This window comes from Anguilla rostrata, chromosome 11, assembly GCF_018555375.3.
Source record: "Anguilla rostrata isolate EN2019 chromosome 11, ASM1855537v3, whole genome shotgun sequence".
Classification (NCBI taxonomy): domain Eukaryota; kingdom Metazoa; phylum Chordata; class Actinopteri; order Anguilliformes; family Anguillidae; genus Anguilla; species Anguilla rostrata.
In genome coordinates this window covers 10603371-10626456 of record NC_057943.1, presented here as the reverse complement: position 1 = coordinate 10626456, position 23086 = coordinate 10603371, and the positions used below count along the sequence as shown (strand labels likewise).

The following is a 23086-nucleotide window of genomic DNA, read 5'->3' as shown; positions in this document are numbered from 1 at the left end:
CGGCTGAGACAATATTGCTTGTTTGGGACAGAAGGTTTAAACAGGTGCTTGCACTTGAGTTGTCTGCCATCAGCAAGTACTGGTTCACTCCGGTCAAGCAACTTCGGTACCCTGCCTGGTACTCAGCATATTTGGCGTTGACAGTTGGACCTTAAAGAGAAGAGAGGGAGACACATGTTTTACATTCCACGTAGACCACTGACTACGTTTGGCGTCGTGTTATGAAATCTGTTATATAGGACTAAGTAGTAAGCTAGTAAGTAGGCCTTTGAACTCACCATGCTGGGTTTTTTGAAGGTTCCTCAGATGTTTCACTGTCAGTTCGAGAATGTCTGCTTTTTCAAGCTTGCGCTTGCGGATCTGTAAAATACGTGTAAAAAAGTTAGATAATTAAACTTTCAACAACATGAAAGACGATGAATGGACACTGTTATTAAAAAAAAATTAAAGAGACAGATTGTCAATAAAAAATTTACTCTCAATAAATAGTCTTTTTTTTGTTAAATTTGTTTAATTTGAGGCCATGGTTAATTGCAGTCACAATTTATTTCATAGGGCACGTGGATAATCGACTGAATTCCAAGAGAAATATTTACAAAGTCCATTCTATTGCCATTTTGGAAATGTCCTGGAAACGCGCAATTGTTTCAGATGTATTTCACTGGAAACTTACATTATTGGTATAGTAGTTTTCAAGCAGGGTTTTCAGTTGATCCAGACATCTGTTTATACGGGCTCTTCTCTTCTTTTCCATTAAGGGTTTGGACACCTGGCAAAAATAAATAAATAAATTAGGTCAGTGCTTCGGCTATTAGTGTAATAATTCGGGCATTAATCAGGCGGGTTTTGTGGCCGTATATAAAACCAAAAAGCGCTCACCTTTTTCCCATTGAAGATATTGGTCTTCACAGAACACTCAGATGGCGCCACCATTTCAAATGGCTAAAACACGATTTGCTTGCAGATACCCCGATGTGCTCTCTGACTTCTCTCAGTGCAAGAGTGCAAGAGTGAAGGAATTCCGCCTCTTGGGCCAATTTATAACCGCACCCACTTTACATCTGAATGCAGCGAATGCCCACCCGCGCCCAGAAATGAGCAACACAGTTAATGTGACTTCCTTTGTAGTTGTCAGATACCAGAGACATCGACAACAGGCTAAACAAAATAATTGAATCTTGTTTTCCATTTCTCAAAAAATACGTATATTTCCAGTCATGCTTTAAATTATGGAATTGTACCCAAATAATTAGTACACTATTTACATACAAAATTGCTTTCAAAGTAGGCATGTCTTGTTTGACTCTTAAAGTACAGATTCTCTCCTCAGTGTTTTACTAAGTAATTTAAGATTCATTCACAATTAATTTACATCACCTTAAATAGAGGAAATATTTTCCACGAATCATTAATACATTATAAAATAATATCTAATAAAATGAAAATCTATTATTTTGCTTCAAGCGTGGATTTTAGCAGTGTTTTCTGCATCATAAAATTGGCTACAACACGTAGGCTTAGTTTTAAGAATGCATAGCTATAAATTTATATTCCCATAAATATCGCACCAATATAAATGCATATCATTATACCGGTTCCCTAAGTGGCCTCGTTAAAAGTTTATTCCTATATTGATTTTGTTCAACATACTAACCACACATGATTTTGCAATACTGTGTGATTAGCTTGGCCCACCATTGCATCGTTTCAGCGGAAACATTACAGCTGAAGCAGGTAGGTAGATGATATGACCTAAAAAGCGTATAAAATCACTGCATAATGTGAATAATAATGTAAATGTATTGTGCTGTTTTGGGACTTCTACTTGCTCCTGCTATTCACTCCTTTCTTTCTGAGTTTCACGCTGTGGAGTCGAAGGCAGCACCGTGGTAATGTCGTCCATGTCCTCACAGAATTTCGATTTTATGCCAATATCAGACACCCCTTATAGAAATCCGACCCTAGACTGCAGTAAAGAACCACTGGAGTCGTATACACGCGGCCTCGCAAAAACATGGTCAACCAGTTCATTGCCCAGATAAATTTAAGTTGGTCGATATTTAATATATATTATTTAGGAATACTCTAACGTATTTATTTTATAATTAATGAATTTGTCTCTCTCTATTCTTTTGGGTGAAACCTAGCAGCGAAGAAAATCGTCGCAACGCCTCCTGTCTGTTGGCTCTTGCTCCCCGATTCTCCACGCTGCACTGTCAAAAGGCTCAACCCTTGGGAAAGTCGAAGAGGCCCAAGTGTTTTTGCTTTTTCTTCGCCGTCATCTGTGCAACATATGCCTCTAGTCATTTTGAAAGTAAAGAGGCAAATTGGCAATAGCTTACAGACGGTTATGTCTCCCTCTCATTCAGCGATTTTACAGTCGTCAGTGGAAATATTCAGCGAACTAGTTAGTAAATATAATCATTTAGATGCCTTCGCTTTCTCCTTTTCAAAGACTCTGCAGTTCAAATTTCGGGGGTTGGTGGAAAAATAGCATTCCCCTGAATGGCAGGTCGTGTCAGACAAACAAAATAGAAGATTATCAAAAAGCGAAGTGTCGTTTTTTCATAAATTAAACGCGCACGAGAATCTTTAACGGGACTAATTGTAAGACACGCGACAGGCTGAATAGGCTTCTAGACACTATTTTGAAAGATTCTTAAGTCTCTTGGGTTTGATTTAAGACACAATGAGTTTGTTTAGGTTCCAATTGTGGCCACTTGGACGAATGGCATGGAAAAGGAAAACAGTGAGCATTAGCATCTGTGTGTGCAGTCAGGAGGCCTAAGAGTTGATGAAAGGGCTGCAGTGTATGTAAGACTAGCGCAGCCATTGATCCTTTATTACATTCCCGGTCACAAAAGTAGAAGCCAATCAAAGATTTAACCCACTCTGAAACACGAAAGCACATTGTTTTGACTGGCTTTGAAAGGGAATTTTAAAAAATACAATTAGAGCCTTTTTTATTCAGTCGCTAAACAATCGCTTGTAAATCGACTGTCTGCATTAAGATTATAGGGAACGTTTGAAAGAGCAAATAAACGCTCGATGTGTTATTCTTTACAATAAACAGACTTTAATTCAAGTTTTCAACAATGCACTTTTATATTCTAGGCAATGTTGTTTTTAGTTGTTCAGTGCTAAAAACGAAAACGTGTCGGATACATTACCACAATAACACATATTTTTAGAAGTGGTATTAAGAAAAATCTTTGGAGAAGTTTAAGAAAACTAGGCTACAGCAAAAGGCACCTTTTTTCAAGTAATTCTACTAAAATGTCTTATTCTCCATTACGCAAAGACACGTAGCCTATTTATCCAGTCAGGTTCCGTTAAGAGAAGCTATATGGAATATTACTTCGTTACTTCTGTGCACGTTATACCGGGCAATTAGCCATAAATTAGGAAACTGTACTACCATTACAAATAATACAACCTGTTTCCAACGGGTGTGTATTACAAAATGGAACAAAGCATTAAAGTGTGGAGCATTACAAGCCAATTTGTAACCTAATTGCACCCAATCAATGCAATAAACGATCACTTGACAACCAGGTTTCCTCTCGTGTGTTTATCTTAAACGTACGAAACGGGGATATTATGTTTGCAAACATCTAAGAACATTAAGCAATTACACAACCAGGTGGGTAATACGATATTTTGTCTTTTAAAATAAATATTTCCATTGCCTGCCCCGACAGTGGTAGATTCTGAACACTGGTTTAAACACAATTCCGTATAATATACCGAAAAATTGCTGTAACACAAATGCGTGTAGTTTTAAAGTGCAATAATACACCGCTAAATCAGTATGAAATTGGACCTCAGTTATCCAGTGTGTGCATGCTGGTTTCTCTCTATTGTTCACACTGGTCTCCTTTTTAATTTCTGTGTTTTTCACGCTCAACTTTAACAAGCAGAACCGTGGTGATTTTCAGAATGGCAGGCGATTCTGAAGCAATGAAAATACGTCACCGCTGAGACACGGTCTTGCGCGCTTACTTTAGAAATGACTGAATGGCACACAATATATATATATATATATTACTTTATATAATTCCTGGGAAACGACTGCGGATAAATAATATTGCTGAGACTCTAAAAAAGTTTTAGTGTGGAGGGATTATAAAATGCAATTTTAGAATCCCATTTCCTTAGAAAACAACTTTCCATAAAGTAATGCAACGCGGATGGTATGTTTAAAGAAAGGTTTCCATATATGAGCGTCTTGACTTTTATTTATCTTCAGTATCTTCAGGTAAATGATTAACCATAACACTCCTTTGTCATGTATGGTTAACAACAGGGTACTTGAAACGAGTGTTGTAATAATTGGAGTATTCTAGAACTTGTTAACAACAATTAGTGAAGCAATTATACAATTACCCGCAATAAACTTCTTCTGAAATGCATTCTGGTGTTGATTAGCAAGTGAAAGCCGGGATAAAGTAGCAAGTTGAAAGTGAAAGAAGTTCAGAGTTGCATGCGTAATACGCACGATGCCACAACAACACAATGCATAATCCAAGACTCTTGCTCGGAACCATCCGTGTAAAATAAGTCAGAGGCCTAAGCGAGAATACCAATGTGCGTAAATACGCATATCATAGTTGTTCAACGATTTTTTTTTCTGATTTAATCTTGGCAGTTTGTTTCCTTAATATGACATAGCAATAGGACGATACATTTAGATGTGCTGAGCTTGTAAATACAGTAGCTCATTAGAAGTGCTTAAAATGCAGAAGTAAAGGAGAGATAATGAACCCTCTGAGTGCGAATTCGGAGACCGCCTTAAAAACCATTCCGAAATCATCAACAAAATACCCGATGAAAACGATTCACGTATAATCACAGGAGTGACGGAATCGACCAGGTGTCTATTAATTTTTTCCTTTAATCAAAATACGGGATAAATGCCACGCGACGGGTCTGTTGGCGGAGCTCTGATCAAACATGCAATATCATGAATTTCTATAGACTGGTCTCCAGGTTATTTAAGAGTCTTTACTTGGTTTAGTCGCACAATAGGCCGTGTTTGGCTGTGTGCACCCGGGTTACAGTCTGAAAGGAACAGAGGTGCACATTAACATCGCTTTGGGTTTTCTCAAGGGCCGAAATGAACTAGTGGAAAGTAACTTTATAACTCGACGAAGGGTGAACCCTTTGTCCGAGTTCCCTCTGAAAGAGACAAGTGACTAACAAAAGAAACCCCTTTTCATTGTTAAGCACTATAGTTCTGGAGACTGGAAGCCCCTTGAATTGTTAAACATCTGCCATTTACTCCAAAAGTACTCGAAGCAGATTTGAATAAGAATAAATAGGCTTTTGTACACTGAGTCTACCCCTAAATTAAACAACAAAAAGTGCGCCAAGCTTACGACTAAACAGAAAGTGGCATCTATAGCAACATAAAATAATTGAGAAAAAGTTGACTTGGTAATATTGAGTAAACACCCGCCATACGAAACAGTACACAAAACACATGCAAGGTAAATCTTAACCACCCATCAATCTATGCGTCCATTGTTCATTGTGTGACTCAAAAGATCAAAGATCTGTGGACGAACTATGAAGTCGTCCGACGAATCCGTAGCCTACTGGAAAAGTGTGTACTTCTGTAACTTCCAGCCTAATGTACATCAAGCATAGCGTTACCATTACTAAAGAGATTGTCCTTTAGTTGGGCCTTTCATCGTTTAACTGAACCAAGGAGTTCAAAGAAACTTGAAAATGACTGGGAATTTAAAAATTACTATCTTGCGTTGAACTTTCCTGAAATTGTTTAATGGTGAATCAACATCTCAATCAAATGTGATTTTGCGGAGTTTAACATCCCCTTTCAAACGGGCTAAACAATACAATTTAAAATGTGGATGTAACCAAAAATAATGAGAAATGTCTTACTAAAACACCAAGCGTAAGTAAAATATAATCTATTTGTTCTTGAGGGAAGTAAAAACAATACCTCTCCTCAATACTCACTTTCCAACAATCGCGAAACAAACATTAACCATTCAATTTCACTGTAGCCAACACCTGCCTAACTTTCTCAATTGTACAGATACAATGAAGACACGCTTAAAGAGATTAAGCGCTCTGATCAAGTTGTACGTCCAAGCATCAAAATTATTTACTTGTAGACTATGCGGGCTGGTCTCAACGACTGTGTCGTAGCTAGAAAAACAATTCGCCCAGACTTATTCGACCAGCACGTAGAAGCCTTCTTTCAAAACAAAACAAAAAAGACAGTATTAAAAGAAACAAGTGGGCCCAGGTCAGAATATCTTAATCGACAAGTTGTTTATTCGTAGTGCATACCTACGAACCCCACGGACTGACAGTATAGGCCTAATAATAAATAAAAACGGTCGCATTTCTTCAAGCGTTGGGGAGCAGTCGAAAATAAAGACACCGTATTGTATTCTTCGGGGGAAGCTAGTTTCCCAGGGTATTTCTTTTATATCCTAAAAGTGGAAAATCGGAGTGTACGGCTCAAAGGCCCGGAGGCGTGCCTCCGATTTTCCTCGCTTCATATTTTGAAGCAAAAAAAATATGCTGTCCCTTTAAAGAGTGAATGTGGCTGCTGGTGCCTGTACTAAAACAGACAAAAGCAGAATAAATCGTTTCACTAGTAGCTGCAGATGGACGTATTATTGAAAACGTTAAATAGTTTAAGATCTGAAATACTAAAAATGTAATGTCATTCCTAAAAAGGCAATCTCTTTGTGGTACAACAACAATAATACCACTTTATGCGCGGACATTGGAACAGCAATAGGTTATATTTAGCAATAGCCCTGTTTAAACTATTCCATGTTATTTTTATTTTCTTTTTACCGCCAACTGTAAGAATGCCGTTTCTTTTCTTTATTTCTTTCTTTAATCGCCTACTGTAAATCAGATGCCGCAGCTACGGAAAAGCTATTGCTGATATCGATGGTCGCACAACGCGTGTGGCACGCATTGTGCTTTTACCACACAACCTTAGTATGAAATCGTCAATTTGTTTCCGTCATCGTTAGCAGGCGAATGGCTCCATATGCCGCACCAAGCTGCACCATTTAAACGATTCGTTCCTACTTTCACGGTACATCATCCACTGTGCCGAGCCAGAGAATTCAATGGACCAACAAAACAGCAATTCAGTGTTAGAAGTGTTCACATGCCCCCCAAGGTGATTTCCGTTTCCCACTGAGATGGCCCAAAGGGTGTCTCGTCTAAATAGCCTGACAGGGCGATGTCTTGGCTATAAGACTGTTATTTTGTATGCCAAAGCTTGGCCTGTTTAGTAAAGAGAGAAATCCTGCTAAATCCTGAGCTTTATGAAGGGGATTGAGCACTTGTCCATCTGGGATGTCAACCTGAATTTCAACAGCCATCTTCTAGCTGTCCCTGTAGGCACTGTGAGTTCAGTAGTCTTTTGGCAGTCAGCGCAGAAACATGACTAATTATAATTAGGGACTAATCATGAGATGCAAATGTTGTGAACTATTATCCAAGCACGAAAGTAAGGTACATCTGAGAGATGCCTATGGATAGGAAGATTATTCACTACCAATAAGACCATGCAATAGATGGGGGCTTGGTATTATGCTGCAGATTTGCCTAATCAAGACTTCTGGGACTGGAACCAGATATTTCAGTCAGTGCAGGTGCATTAAATGACTTAAGGTTAATGTTGGACATTAACAGTCTGGAAAATGGCGTTTCACTGTCCTCAAACAGGTTCTGGAGGGTTGGAAAGGCAGAATTCAGAAACCTACAGTAGACTCAGACAGCTGGTGACTATACATCAAACAATTGCACAATAGGTTCACAGAATAGACATAATAAATCATTAATGCACTAAAACATTCATCAAACTAATAGAGTAACAGAAAAGCTCAAAGTTTCATCCCTTAAACTGAAAAAGAAAATTCTGTTCATTCAGTCAGCTCACAAATTTGTGTAGACCGAGGATTTTTGACTCTTTTTGAAGACTGCATTGAAAACCTCCCGCTTGACTGTTACTCTGTCACAGCATATTAAGGAGAACACTCAAATGGCTGCAGATCAATTTTGGGTTACAGCTGAAAATATATTTCACAGTTTAACACAGCTCTGCATATAAGCAATAACAAGGGCCATTCAATTAGATGGCTCATGTAAAGTTGTGCTGTACTGACAGGATATTTACTTTTTTTTTTTTTTTACCTCATGCATTCATACAGCACCTTTTGTACATTAATGTAAAACAAAGTGCATTACAGAACTATATAAATAAATCATCAATTTTTTAAATGATCAAAAAAAATTCAAATTGGGTATACTTATTAGTATATTATATTTATATGTAATGTAGTTAATGCAGTGTGGAAGTTAGGAGAGAGGACTAATTGTGCCATTAGGCAGGATGGCAGGGGGTTGTTAACCAGATTTTGTGCCCCCCCTCCCCAAGCTATCCCCTGTGGCTTCCTAGTACAGCCCTGCCTGCCAAAACCACGCCATTCCTCTCATCTACCCCCACCCATCCATCTCGCTCAGTTCTCCAGCATGGCCACTGGCCACTGCATTTCAAATTTGCCCCCTCAGTGGGTGAATAAGGCCACTAATGTTAAATCTAAAACTGAGTGACTTTTTGTGACCTTGTCATGTTTTGTCATGCAGGTGGCTCATGCATGTTGAAATGGCTCCTTGACTTAGCACCTAAAGTCAGTGTTTCAGGTCCAACTAACAATGATGTGTGATAAGCGCTTAGAAAGGTTTCTCCCAGTCGGTGCATAATTAGAGTTTTGAAATGTATATAAATTCATAAACTCAAAAGTTCACTTTGAGATTATACTTTGTAATACCTTTCAGGGGCTAGGGTAGACCAAAGTAAAAACTTAGATGAGTTACAATGCTGCAGACAGAGGAAATATTAACATTATGAATTTTATTTACAGAAGTATTTCAAGGCAACAAGTTGTTTGGAGTTCTTGCCATGCTTATACAGTACCTAAGAAAATAATTGTAGATTTAAAAAAAATTGAAATGCACTTTCAAAGGTATCATGAAAGTAGTCTTGGTTTTGACAATAATTTTTTTGAGTAACATTTTCAAACTAAGAAACAATTTAAAAATCCATAACTGCTACGTAAATGTGACAAATATTTAATTTTAGTGGTTTTCCTTGACATGCATTCAGACCTTATACAAAGACCTAAATTCCAGAGACATTGGTACAAATATAATCAGTGTTCATGGAATGTATTAGATTATGCCAGCCTACAAGAGCCATCTACATCCTGTTGACCATTTGGGTATAGTCCTGAATACAAGACTGGAAGTGTGGATGTGTTTTGAAAAGAACATAAGCCTTTGGGACAAAATAACAAGAATATTCCATATGAACTGGTCAGCATTGAGGAGGACCTAATTATGGGCAGGTGTTTGCTTGTGTGAATTAAGTTTAAAAAAAAAAAAATACCAAGAAACACAGCAAATAACTCAGTGGTGCAGGATGGAATCAAACTTCTTGAGTCACAGTTCATAATTATTTGGTCTTTGAAGGTCACTGTGTCATTGAAGGGTCTAGGAGCACTTTCTTTAAACATACCATCCGCGTTGCATTACTTCTTTATGGAAAGTTGTTTTCTAAGGAAATGGGATTCTAAAATTGCATTTTATAATCCCTCCACACTAAGAAACTTTTTTAGAGTCTCAGCAATATTATTTATCCGCAGTCGTTTCCCAGGAATTATATAAAGTAATATATATATATATATATATATATATATATATATTGTGTGCCATTCAGTCATTTCTAAAGTAAGCGCGCAAGACCGTGTCTCAAAGAATTAACTGAACAATAGAGGCCACCACTATGAATAGCGACTGTCCGTTGAACTAGACTCACCAGTCACATGCCCTGGGTTGCTTGGCAGCCAGCCGGCTCAATGTCCTGCGAGCCGAAATGCTGGAAGAGGAGGAGAGGAGACCAGGTTCCGGAACACTGTTGTACCTCGCAAGAGGGTCTCCATTTTTGTCAAATTTGGTCCATTTAGTAGCATGAAATCAGACTTCTTTATTTTGCTGAGAAGCTGAAATGTGACAATGCAGTCAATACTGCAAAAAACATAAAAAAGGTGTATTCTCTTATATGTTAATGTCACATTTTTGCATTTAGCACATGCTTTTATCCACAGCGACATAAGCAGACTACATTTTTATATAAAATACATTTCCACTGCTGTATAGTTCACTGAAATAATCAAGGTTATGTACCCTGCAGACACTATCCCAGGGGAAAAGATCCAAACGCAGACGTAGACACAGGGAGGCAGAGGTAAGTGAGATAAAGAGAACTTATTTGTACACTGAGCACAAGAGTGGAAAAAAAACACAGAGGAATCTCTTAAGTAAAGCAACTAAGAAAACTGAGACACACATAACCAACAACTTTCAGGGCATTAAGACCACATTACAACAAACACTGCACTGGGAACTTAAATACACAGAAACACAGCTGGAAGTGATAAACGAGTACAACCATTAATGAAACCAATCATACAATCATGATGTCACTAACACAGAAGAGACAGTGAGACAAGATAACTAGACAAGACACAGGTGCTAATACTAATCAAATCAATAACCCAATAGAACCCTTATAACAAAGACCAGAGGACCAGACTAGCGAAACAGAGAGTTAGAACTAGGACTGGGGAACTAGTGGCCTCTGGTGGTTAGAGGTGGTCACAGAGGAACTGTGACATTTGCTCAGGTCTACAACTGTTGCATTCCAGATAATGCAGAATATTGGACCATTCTGAAAAATGGGCACAGAATTGAAATACTCAGTTGCACTAGTAAGCCTGTCTCATGGCTTGCATCAGGATGGTCTGTATTACTATGCATGGTGTAACTGGCAAAATTAAAAGTAATAAAATATCCTACAGCTTTCAGTCCTCATCGTGACCATCAGCGTACATGTTCAGAAGTCTATTTCATATCCATAATCAAAACAAGAAACTCCAGGCAAAAGTAATGCATTGATGTTTTTCAGTAAATTGTATTACTATTTTTTTTTCTAAGCACAAAACAGCAACAATATTCTATTAATATGCTATTCTACATGCAAAGAATAACAGCATAACGGTGTTCGTTATGCAGTGTGTTACATTATGCCAGCCAGAAAGAGCCCTCTACATCCTGCTGATCTTTTGGGTATAATCCTGAATACAAGACTGAAAGTGTGCTTGTGTGTTTTTCTCAGGCTTGAAAAGAATGACATACGACTTTGGGACAAAATAACTCAAGAGAATTCCGTATGAACTGGTCAGCATTGAAAATGCATTAAATATGGGCAAATAGGTGCCTTTGTAAAGAAAGTAAATAGTGAAATAGGAAATCCATGAAAGATAAAACAGCAGCACACTAAATGTAATAGATTTGGCCTCATTGTAGTTTTTGGGGAGGTCAGTTCCCATGTATGAGAAGGTAAAGCACAAAAAACCAAGAAAGCCAGCAAATAACATAGCAATGCTAGGTAGGATCAGACTTTCTACATCACAGTTCAATATTATTTGGTCTTTGAAGGTCACTGTGTCATTGAAGGGTCTAGGAGCACTGAGTGCACAAAGAATGAACTGGACAGTAGAGGCCACTGCTATGAATATCCACTGTCCATTGTACTTGACCCACCAGGCATGTGCTTTGGGTAGCTTGGCAGCCATTTTGAAGATGCAGACTATCTGGAAGGATCGGACGGTGAGGCAAGACAGACAGACAGTGTAAAACAGAGGGAAAAATGTGCTTCTCAACACACATTTGATTTGGTTCGGGATGCCAAAATAGAAGAACACACTGAAACCTGAACCGCTCAAACAGCCCAACATGAGGAAACACATTTTACCCCCCGCAGACCTCACAACTGGGGTGCTGTAGTTATGGGCGAAGAGGATGGCGATGGCTGCTGCAAGAAAGAGCATGAAGCTGACAGAGAGCATGAGCAGGACTGACAGAGGCTCCGTGATGTGAACATACTCCACAGAACGCTCTGTACATGAAGTGCTCCCTGGGTCAGACCATTCGTTCTTCTTACACGGGAGGCAACTGTATGGATCAGCTGTCAGAAACACAAAGGACACATTTTACTGAGGCAATTAATCACAGGTAATCATCACTTGTCTTTCTTAAGTCAACTTGAAGTGATCATATGTGATGGAAAATATAAGATAAGATTCACATTCAGTATAAATGTTGCCTATTAAAACAGAAGTATAGCATTCTTATTTGCCAGTGTATGGCAAAGAGCATAAATTGTAGATTTCCTGAGACAAGGTAAATAGGAAATCTTACACTGAGTAATGTTGAAATGCACACACGTGGAAAATGATCACATTATATTGCACGCTCATTTTCTAATGTATGTCAAAGTCCATGAACTGCAAATGGGACAGGTCAAATGGGAAATCTCATACAAGGTAATTTTAAATGCACACACGAATGGTTACTCTCTGGTCTCCAATAAACAGTTGATTTCCTACCTGAATGATTGACATAGGTGCCATTTGGGCAGACATCACACAGAAAGCAGCACTTATATATTCTATATGGTCTCCTAGCAGAGCCTATTTCACACTCCTCAGAGCACTGTGATACAGGAATCTGCAAGATTAAAGAAACATCTCTTTAACTGCCTGTTTTATTTGGCTTTTAAAAGTTTATATGTAAGCTGTCAGAAACAGGATTGTCAAGGATGTTTTCATTTCTTGAAAAATTACTTCCATGTGAAAATCATAAACAAAAACTGTTAAAACTGTCATTGTGGGCAGTCTGTTCCACTAGTTGAGACACCATAATTCAATTCAATAAAATCAGAACACAATTACTGGGTGAAAATCCATTTAAAGCAGAAGAAAACTTACTGTTCCATTGGTGTACCAGTGAATGAGAGACTCATTAATACTGAAATGCACAGTCGGCTCTGTGTCAAATGATCCGATATGCTGAAAGGGGGGAGAGGAGCGCAGGTTCCAGAACACTATGTTGTACCTCGCGGGAGGGTCTCCATTTTCGTCAAACTTTATTTGCTGATTTAGTAGCTCGAAATCTGACTTTTTTATTTCTCTGAAAAGCTGGAATAACACAAGAGCCCAGTCATTTCCTTTATAGACCAGGTACTACCGTACAATATAATTTGGTTGGGTAATTTTCTTTAGTATATGCTAATGGTTTGTCTCACACATCAATGATATTGCAATTGACTAACTGTGCTTATTTGAAGGCGCTTTCATCCAGTGACTTGCATTGTTACATACAATCCATTCAAACAGTGGCATCAATCAATTTATATTGCAGCATAGTTTCCTGAAGTGATTCAGGTTGAGTACCTTGCTTAATGCTACAACAGCAGCATCCAAGATTTAGTGAGAAAAAAAATCAAGAAACCATTCTGAAAACTGCAAATATTTGGAATGTCCGATTGTACATTGGCAGTAGCATTCCACAAATTACAGAGTTCACATGAGCATATGATACCAGCCACCACTTCTTTCGTCAGCAGTTCTACCATTCTGTCTGAGAAATACACGGCAGGCTGCAGATGCTCAACTGACCAGAGGGGGCACAATGACACAGGACAATTCCATCTAAGGAAACCTTTACATTAAAGCTGCCACAGGCATTCAGTAAGATACATTAACTTAGTTAGAATGTACACAGTCTTGGGGAGAGTCTGTATGCAAGCAGTGATGTGCTTACCTTGTATGGGTACACCCGTTCAGTATTATTGCATCCTTTCGAGCCACACTGTAGTAAGTTATGCAAGGCTTTTGCCACAACATAAACTGCAGAGTAAATGGCAAAGTTATAAGATGGATCTTCAGTAATTATTTTGATTGGGTCGATGTAAGAGCAGTTATAGCAAGCTTGATTACAGGTTGCTGTAAAATCCTGGAGTTTTCTGTCTTTGCATTCAATGGGTTTACTGTGGTCCTGAGATTTGTGGACAAATTCTGTAAACCCAGGTAAGCTCACAACCTTTTCTGTTGTTCCAATAATAGTACCAATGGTGCTGAGTCCATTGATAGATTTAATTTCTTTACTCAAAGACCAGGCATCACTTGCAATCCATACCTGGTCTTGTACATTGTTCTTTATGGCTGATTCGATGAATGAAACTGCATATGCATGCAAAGTGTAAACTATGATGACATGTATTTGTAATATTTGTATGTTGCGAAATGTGACGTCGTGTTTTGAATCTTTTGTGAGTTCATCCTGGTAAGCCAAGCAGATGCTGGTCTTTCTTATGCCATCAATGAAGAGTTGAAGGGCATCTCGACTGTAATCATTGTCGCAGCTTATGAATGCTATCCAGGTCCAGTTGAACCTCTGTAAAATGCGAATGATGAGCTGTACTTGACCTCTGTTGCTGGTTACTGTTCGTAGGAAGGATGGATATACATTTTTATCACTTAAACTGGAGCTTGCTGATCCATAATTTACCTGTAAATTTAAAGAAATCATGTGGATACATTTATTTCTGCATTGTAAATTTCACTTCAGCCAATATAAGCTAAAAAGATGTATTAGAGGAGACAATAAATTACCATTGGAAGAAGGTCCATCATGAAAAATGGTGCAATGGTAATAGTTTGAGTGCTTCCAAACGGGCCAAGCACAGACACAACTTTAGGCTCATATTCATTAAAGTTAAGAGGAACTTGAACAGACCTATTTCTGGAGAGGAAATCAAAGACTGATGGGAAATTCTGTGTGTCTGAGCAATGGTCAAAGATCTCGTAGCCAAGGGTCACATCAGGCAAGATGGAGGTTGAGTTGTTAATTTCCTCTACAGCAAACCTCATCACTTGCAACATCTGATAACCCGGTGCTGAGAATGGTAATCTGTGGGAAGTGTAAATAATAGAAATGTCCATGATTAAATTTGTAACTAATATATAATTACTGACTGAGCCGATGTCCACAAAAGAGTGGTTAAGTTTGAGCGCATTGCCGTTACTACTGTACATGAAACAGACCTCATCACTTGTAACATTTGATACACCTCTTGCTGTGAACACATATCTGTGGGTAATGTACAGTAAATGATCAAAATATCCTTTTAAATAAAAATATCCAATTAATTACAGAGCAAACGTCTACAGAAGAGCTGTAAATTTGAATGTGTCAGCACTTCACTGTTACTAAATTAAACAGGCAAATACTGAACTGACAACGAAAAGCGTGCACATGGAGAGCTGTACTTACTTGACACATTCCAGGGCAACAGGAAGGTTAACACGACCATTATCTATTGTGTCGTGCAGTTGAAAAAGTCCTCCCAAAATATAATCACCATTCAAACTGAACGCTGACGATGTACAGGAATCCGTTGCAAGGGAGTGTTGAGAAAGAGCTAAAAGTCCCAACAGAAAAAGTATGCGATACGTTGTTAACATTGCAATTATTTCACCTAGTCATCTAGACCATCATTTGCCAACTAAAACAAGCACAAAGGTAAAGGTACTGCAGGAATAGTCTTACAATTTACATCAGTAGATTTACATTGACCACAGTATGGTTCAATGACAAGTTTTTCTAATGTAGTTGGGTAGAGGGTTATTAGACATCCATAAATCTGATGACCAGCGTAGGGAAATTAAATGGAAATATTGGAAACCTCATTGTTGGAAGCTCTCCAGCTCCCATATTGCATCCCACATACCAAAGAGTGCTATGGGGACATCATTCAAATTTGTTTAATTACAGTGCGCAGGTGTTCTTAAATGTTGCGTGTAAAGTTCTTTCCTCTTGCAAATGTGATATTTGCAAAGGTTTTACTGGGAATGTCTGACTTGGGGACTTGTACAACTATAATGGGTTTGAACATATTTTTATTACTGAGAGCAATATTTGAAAAATAAAATCTGACACAGAACAGCCTAATCATTTTTTGGGGTTACATATTCTTATTCAGTTCAGCAACTGATTAACTTGTGTTTTGCATAAGTCATAAAAAAAAAACAAAGGCTATGTCTCAGTGAAGGTATAGGATCGAACCCATAAGGGTTATACTGAACCAAAGCCTTCAGTGAGTCTCCAAGCCTCTTCACTGTTGCAGATACAGGACAGATGAATCAATCTTGAGAATTACTAATTTAAGAACTAAAAATGCTAAAAATTTAAGGAGAATGACCCTGCTAAAAATAAGTAATTCAGCAGAATGTTATTTTTAGATTGTATATCTTACCAGGGCTGACCCTAGCCTTTGAGGGGCCCTAAGTAGGGTTTACTCTACCCCAACCCAATATTAGAAATAACACAGGTATCATTTTAGGGGGGCCCCGTTTTTCATGGGGCCCTAAGCAGCTGCTTATGTTGCTTGTTGGGTTGGGCGGGCTCTGTACCTGACTACATGGTGAGTCAATCAGACCTGGGTCAAATACCTATTTGTTTTAGATTCAAATACTTTACTACACTTGTCTGATCTTATCTGGTGTATTGGAACCAATGAAATGCTCACAAAAAGTGCAAACCCCACCTTCTGGTCATATTGGCAGGCTCAATTACACCAGGCAAGATCAACAGAGCACAGAAAAGTATTTGAATCCAAAACAAATACGTATTTGACCCAGGTCTGGAGTCAAACCTGCCCAGTCGCAAAATGTACAATAGATATAAAGATTAAAAACAAAAGCGTTAAGTCACCATAGAAGTCTCTCTTTTTATGATGATGATGGTGGCTATGGTGATTATGCAAAAAAAATTACACTTTTGCTGTTGACAGCAAAGTTGTACTCCACTTTTTATTTGTACATGTTTTAGTTGAATTCCAGAGACATTGGACCAAGTACGGAATGAAACACAAGTCAAATCTGGTGCAATACATTTAATGCTTGTAAATTCCATTGAACGTTGAGCAGGTTTTTATGTCAGGGACTTAATAGGGATGAAATACATAAACACATGACAGCTAACATAGTACACAAAGCCAATAACGTCAACAGTATAATTAATTGGACCCTCGTGGTTATAACATCAGCTGGTTTAGCTGGCTAGTTACAATAGCTAATGTACACCATTTTAAAATCTTGAAGTACAATAAACACACTGGGATAAAACTCCTCATAATATTTAGTTAATATACACCAATAAAACCTCAGTTTGTATGTATCATAAGTAAGCATTCTTACCACTGAATAGGTTTATATACAATTGTCAGCTCACCTGTTGAAATATCAAAATTTACAGCTTAAGTCAGGGATTGCATTGTTGCTCCCTTACACTTACACTAACATCCACTACTAATATGTCTTGACTCCCATTACCTAAAGCAGGTAAATGCAGCAAGCGCCCTCTGCTGGCCCTTTGGAGATGAGCCAGAATGAACTACAAATATTTCCCTGTATGCACATACCAGCAAGTAAATAAAAATGGAAAAATGTTGACATTGTGCTTCCATGTGGTTCTTAACTATCTTTTACCTTAATTTACAAAAATTACTGGTTTAAAAAACCTTCGGTATAGAATGGGAAAATTCACTATATGTGCCATCCTTGTAGAAATATAATCAGTGTTCATTATGCCAACCAGCAAGAGCCCTCTACATCCTGCTGATCTTTTGGGTATAATCCTGAATACAAGACTGAAAGTGTGCTTGTGTGTTTTTCTCAGGCTTGAAAAGAATGACATACGACTTTGGGACAAAATAACTCAAGAGAATTCCGTATGAACTGGTCAGCATTGAGAATGCATTAAATATGGGCAGGTGTTTGCCTTTGTAAAGAAAGTAAATAGTGAAATAGGAAATCCATGAAAGATAAAACAGCAGCACACTAAATGTAATAGATTTGGCCTCATTGTAGTTTTTGGGGAGGTCAGTTCCCATGTATGAAAAGGAAAAGCACAAAATACCAAGAAAGACAGCAAATAACAGAGCACAGCTGGCTGGGATGAAACTTGTTGCGTCACAGCCCATAATTATTTGATCTTTGAAGGTTACTGTGTCATTGGAGGGTCTAGGAGCACTGAGTGCAGAAAAAAATAACTGGACAGTAGAGGCCACTGCTATGAATAGCCACTGTCCATTGTACTTGACCCACCAGGCATGTGCTTTGGGTAGCTTGGCAGCCATTTTGAAGATGCAGACTATCTGGAAGGATCGGACAGTGAGGCAAGACAGACAGACAGTGTAAAACAGAGGGAAAAATATGCTTCTCAGCACACATTTGATTTGGTTCGGGATGCCAAAATAGAAGAACACACTGAAACCTGAACCGCTCAAACAGCCCAGCATGAGGAAACACATTTTACCCCCCGCAGACCTCACAACTGGGGTGCTGTAGTTACGGGCGAAGAGGATGGCGATGGCTGCTGCAAGAAAGAGCATGAAGCTGACAGAGAGCATGAGCAGGACTGACAGAGGCTCCGTGATGTGAACATACTCCACAGAACGCTCTGTACATGAAGTGCTCCCTGGGTCAGACCATTCGTTCTTCTCACACGGGAGGCAACTGTACAGATCAGCTGTCAGAAACACAAAAGACACATTTTACTAAGGCAATTCATTTCACAGGTAATCATCACTTGTCTTTCCTCAGGTGCCTTGGGGTAAATGTATGTGAGGGGAAATATAAGATGCACATTCAGCAGAATAAATCACACACATGGCCTATTAAAACTCATATATCATACACTCATTTTCTGAAGTATGTCAAAGTCTGTGAACTGCAAATGGCACAGAGCAAATGGCAAATCTTACACCTAGTAATGGGAAATGCGCACATTTTAAAAATGTATCACTAGACTCCAATAAACAGTTGATTTCCTACCTGACTGATTGACATAGGTGCCATTTGGACAGACATCACACAGAAAGCAGCACTTATATATTCTATATGGTCTCCTAGCAGAGCCTTTTTCACACTCCTCAGAGCACCGTGATACAGGAATCTGCAAGATTAAAGAAACATCTCTTTAACTGCTTGTTTAATGTTACTCATAATCCCAGAGCTAGTAAAATAATTCAAATTATTAGTAATTAATCACATAAATCTACATTTTAAGTGAAACACTGAATTGGCCAAAAGCCTCAAAAGACCGGACATGAAATTTATCAACCCTAACGCTAACATCAGCCTGCTCTCCATCAAGGTTTATCAGCACAGATCTGTGAGAGCTGCTACAGCCCTGTATATGTCTACTGTACTTCAAACAACATGTATTCACCACTAGGCAAATTGCTTAAAATTCACACTTGTCTTTTGCAAATGCTAACATTTGACGTAAAACAATTTTTTGTAATTAATTTCCTTTTTTTTTTTTACACGGGAAGATTTAATTAAAACTTGGTATTATTATGCATGTAAACGTCATTACAATTACCAGACGAAATCACCCTAAAACAAGTATTTGATCATACTGTATAGTATCAAATGTTAAAATCATATTTTATATAACACTACACTACATACATTCATTGTGTATATCAGCACCATAGGTGCGCACCTACATTTATAAAGTTCCAGTAACAGCAAGACATGAAATCACAAAAATATATATTATATTAATATATTAACATGTATCGATTAATCTAAAGACGAATATGTTAGTAATATTAGCTATTGTTGACTAGCTAGCTAACGTTACATTCCTATCTCGCTAGCCACTGATTGGGCAAGCAAAATGACTGGGGTGCTTTGTTTTCTTGTAGTGCAGGATGGGAAAACTGAGGCCCCAAGCTTTACAAGCTAATGGTGGCTAGACAACTTAACTATTAGCTGAGGTACACACCCCTGACGATGGAGTGCAGCTCAGAATAGGAATGTGCATATATGTTAAGCTATTGTGTTATTTCTTAAGATTGTAATATAAAAATATAAAAAACTGGAAACTTAATAATATATATATTGTGAATAATTCACATAACCTTTACTGATATAATTCCGATCATGATTACTGGGTTAACATGTAGGCCTATATAAAGCAGGAGAAAACTTACTGTTCCATTGCTGTACCAGCGTATAAGAGATTCGTTCATACCGAAACGCACAGCCGGCTCTGAGTCAAATGATCCGACGTGCTGAAACGGATTTTCAGAGTTGTCCAGGTTCCAGAACACTATGTTATATCTTGAAGGAGGATCTCCGTTTTTATCAAACTTTACACGTAGGTTCAGTAGTTGGAAGTCTGACTTCTTTATTTCTTTGAGAAGCTGACATAAGACAAGAGTGCAACAATTTCCTTTGAACAATTCAGTTTGCCAGTATACTTTATATACATGCTAATACTGTGTCTGACATGTGGATGATTACAATAGACAAAGCAGAAAAACACATTTTTAAAAGGTCATGATCTGGGTTCTGGTTTATTATTTCCAAGCTTGGGGGTGGTAGATTTAAACACTCTGAAAACAAGTGTTTAACCACAGAACAACCAGATTAGCTATGCATCCTCAGCAAGCATATTCGTGAAGCATGTATACATAAGTGTATGTGAATAAATAAGTGTGGGTGTGTGTGTGCATCTGTAAGATAGTGAGACAGGAAAAATGATAGAGTGATAAAGAAACATATAAACAAAAAAACAGAACAACAACAAGAAAGAGATGTGGCCATTCTGAACGGAAGGAATATATTTACACAAGTCACTGAGATTCGTCTCATTCCTGTGTAAATAATTTTTTATGAATCATGCTGTCAAATGATTAAAAACCCTCAATATTGCAATACTCCTGGTATTCATCCTACGGTCATTTGTTTTTAGGTAATGATTAAATAAATAAAATGCATTCAATATTTATTTTACACAATCAGTATATTGTCAATTGATTATTTTGAAGATTTTTTAAAGCTTTTCATACTGTTTTTTTTTTTTTGTTTGAAACAACTGGGTTTGTTAATCAGGTTACAATTGCTAACAATTATTTAGTGAAATGTATTGACTTCAAGTACACAGTCATTAAGAAAATACTTTTGTGCACCACACTGCACACTTACCTCATAAGGAAAGACTCTTTCAGTCTTGTTGCACCCTTTTGTACCACAATGTAATATGTTGTGTAAGGCTTTTGCCACTGAATAAACTGCAGAGTAAATGGCAAAGTTATAAGATGGATCTTGAGTAATTATTTTGTTTGGGTCGATGTAAGAGCAGTTATAGCAAGCTTGATTACAGGTTGCCCCAAATTCCTGGAGTTTTTCGTTTTTGCATTGAGGATGTTTACTGTCACCCCGAGATTTGTAGACAAATTCTGGAAACCCAGGTAAGCTCACAACCCTCTCTGTTACTCCAATAATAGTACCAATGGTGTTGAGTCCTTGGAGCGTGGGAAGTTCCTTATTCAAAGACCAGGCATCACCTGCAATCCACACCTTGTCTTGTACATTGTTCCGTATGGCCGATTGAATTAACGCAGTTGCGTACAACTCTAAAGTATACACTATGATGACATTTATACGAAGCATATTTATATTCTCAAGTATGGTGCCGTGTTTGGAATCGCCTTTGAGTTCATCCTGGTAAGCCAAGCAGATGCTGGTCTCTCTTATGCCATCAATGAAGAGTTGAAGGGCATCGCGACTGTAATCATTGTCGCTGCTTATGAATGCTATCCAGGTCCATTTGAAACGTCGCAAAATGCGAATGATCAGCTGTACTTGACCTCTGTTGCTGGTTACCGTTCGAAAGAAGGATGGATATACATTTTTATCACTTAAACTGGAGCTTGATGATCCATAATTTACCTGCAAGTTTACAAAACATAATGCAGTAATATTTATTTGAGAACAATGAATTTCATATAAGCCAAAAAAGATATAGTATAGGAGACAATAAATTACCATTGGAAGAAGGTCCATCATGAAAAATGGTGCAATGGTAATAGTTTGACTACTTCCATAGGGGCCAAGCATAGACACGACTTCAGGCTTGTACTCCTTAAAGTTACGATGAATTGGAACAGAATGATTTTTGGAAAGGAATTCAAAAACTGACTGGAAATTCTGCACTTCTGAGCAATGGTCAAAGATCTCATAGCCAAGGGACACATCAGGCAAGATGGAGGTTGAGTTGTTAATTTCCTCTATAGCAAACCTCATCACTTGCAACATCTGATAACCTGCTGCTGAGAATCGCAATCTGTGGGAAATGTAGATGATGGAAATATCCATGATTCAATTTTACAATTAACCACTGAGCCAGTGTCTACAAAAGACCTGTAAATTAGAATGTGTCAGCACTCTACTGTTACTACATAAAACTGCCAAACACTGAACTGATGCTGAAATGTGCACACATTGAGAGTGGTACTTACCTGTCACATTTCAGGGCAACAGGAAAGTTAAAAGGACTATTATTTATTCCACCATGCACTGGAAAAAGTCCTCCCAAAATATAATCACCAGTCAAACTGAACTCTGATGACACACAGGAATCATTTGCAGGTGAGTGCTGAAAAAAGCACAGAAGTACAAACAGAAAGATTATGTGATGCATTGTTAACATCAAAGATATTTCACCCAGTGCCTTCCCACTAATACAAGCACAAAGGTGAAGGTGGTGCAGTAATACTCATCCAGTGTTACATCAGTAGATTTACATCAACCACATTATGGTTCATTGACCTGTTCAATAATGTCGGTGGGCAGAGGGATATTGTTTCAAGAATAACCTGATGACCAGCGAAGGGAAATTAAATGGAAATGTTGGAAACCTTGCTGTTGAAAGCACCCCAGCTCCCCTCATCCCAAAGAGTGCTATGGGGAAGTCATTCAAATTTGTGTGATGACACTGCGCAGGTGTTCTTAAATGTTGCGTGTAAAGGTATTTCCTCTTGCAAATATGATATTTGCAAAAGTTTTGATTCCTGTTCAATATCACATAATTTTCCATACACAGGGATGCCATAAACAGCACAATCTGTTCGCATTTGGTCAGTGACACAATCTTTGTTGCTTTTGCTCTGCATTCTGTACAGCACGTTGGATTAAAAAAGGTGTGATGAGACTGCTGCTGTAACCTTAGAGTATCTGCATCTAAATCAGGTGATCTGTGTAAGAATTACAACCCTTTTTATACAAACGGTAGTCAATCAATCTTTAGGGGACCAAAAACATTT

The 23086-nt window shown here is 38.1% G+C and overlaps 3 protein-coding genes across 3 annotated transcripts; all 3 read right to left on the bottom strand.

Annotated features, from left to right (window-relative positions):
- Positions 1–8894: 8894 nt before the first annotated feature.
- On the bottom strand, positions 8895–22082 carry LOC135233887 (taste receptor type 1 member 2-like). Its single transcript, XM_064297824.1, has 6 exons — positions 21810–22082; positions 20967–21713; positions 19970–20182; positions 18801–18921; positions 17972–18495; positions 8895–9535 (listed from the first exon to the last, which is right to left on the bottom strand). The coding sequence occupies exons 1-6, from the start codon at positions 22077–22079 to the stop codon at positions 9533–9535; spliced, it is 1878 nt and encodes a 625-aa protein (XP_064153894.1). The 5' UTR covers positions 22080–22082; the 3' UTR covers positions 8895–9532.
- On the bottom strand, positions 11106–13036 carry LOC135235023 (taste receptor type 1 member 1-like). Its single transcript, XM_064300221.1, has 2 exons — positions 13018–13036; positions 11106–12088 (listed from the first exon to the last, which is right to left on the bottom strand). The coding sequence occupies exons 1-2, from the start codon at positions 13034–13036 to the stop codon at positions 11166–11168; spliced, it is 942 nt and encodes a 313-aa protein (XP_064156291.1). The 3' UTR covers positions 11106–11165.
- On the bottom strand, positions 13672–14579 carry LOC135235022 (taste receptor type 1 member 1-like). Its single transcript, XM_064300220.1, has one exon. The coding sequence runs from the start codon at positions 14491–14493 to the stop codon at positions 13672–13674; it is 822 nt and encodes a 273-aa protein (XP_064156290.1). The 5' UTR covers positions 14494–14579.
- Positions 22083–23086: the final 1004 nt, after the last annotated feature.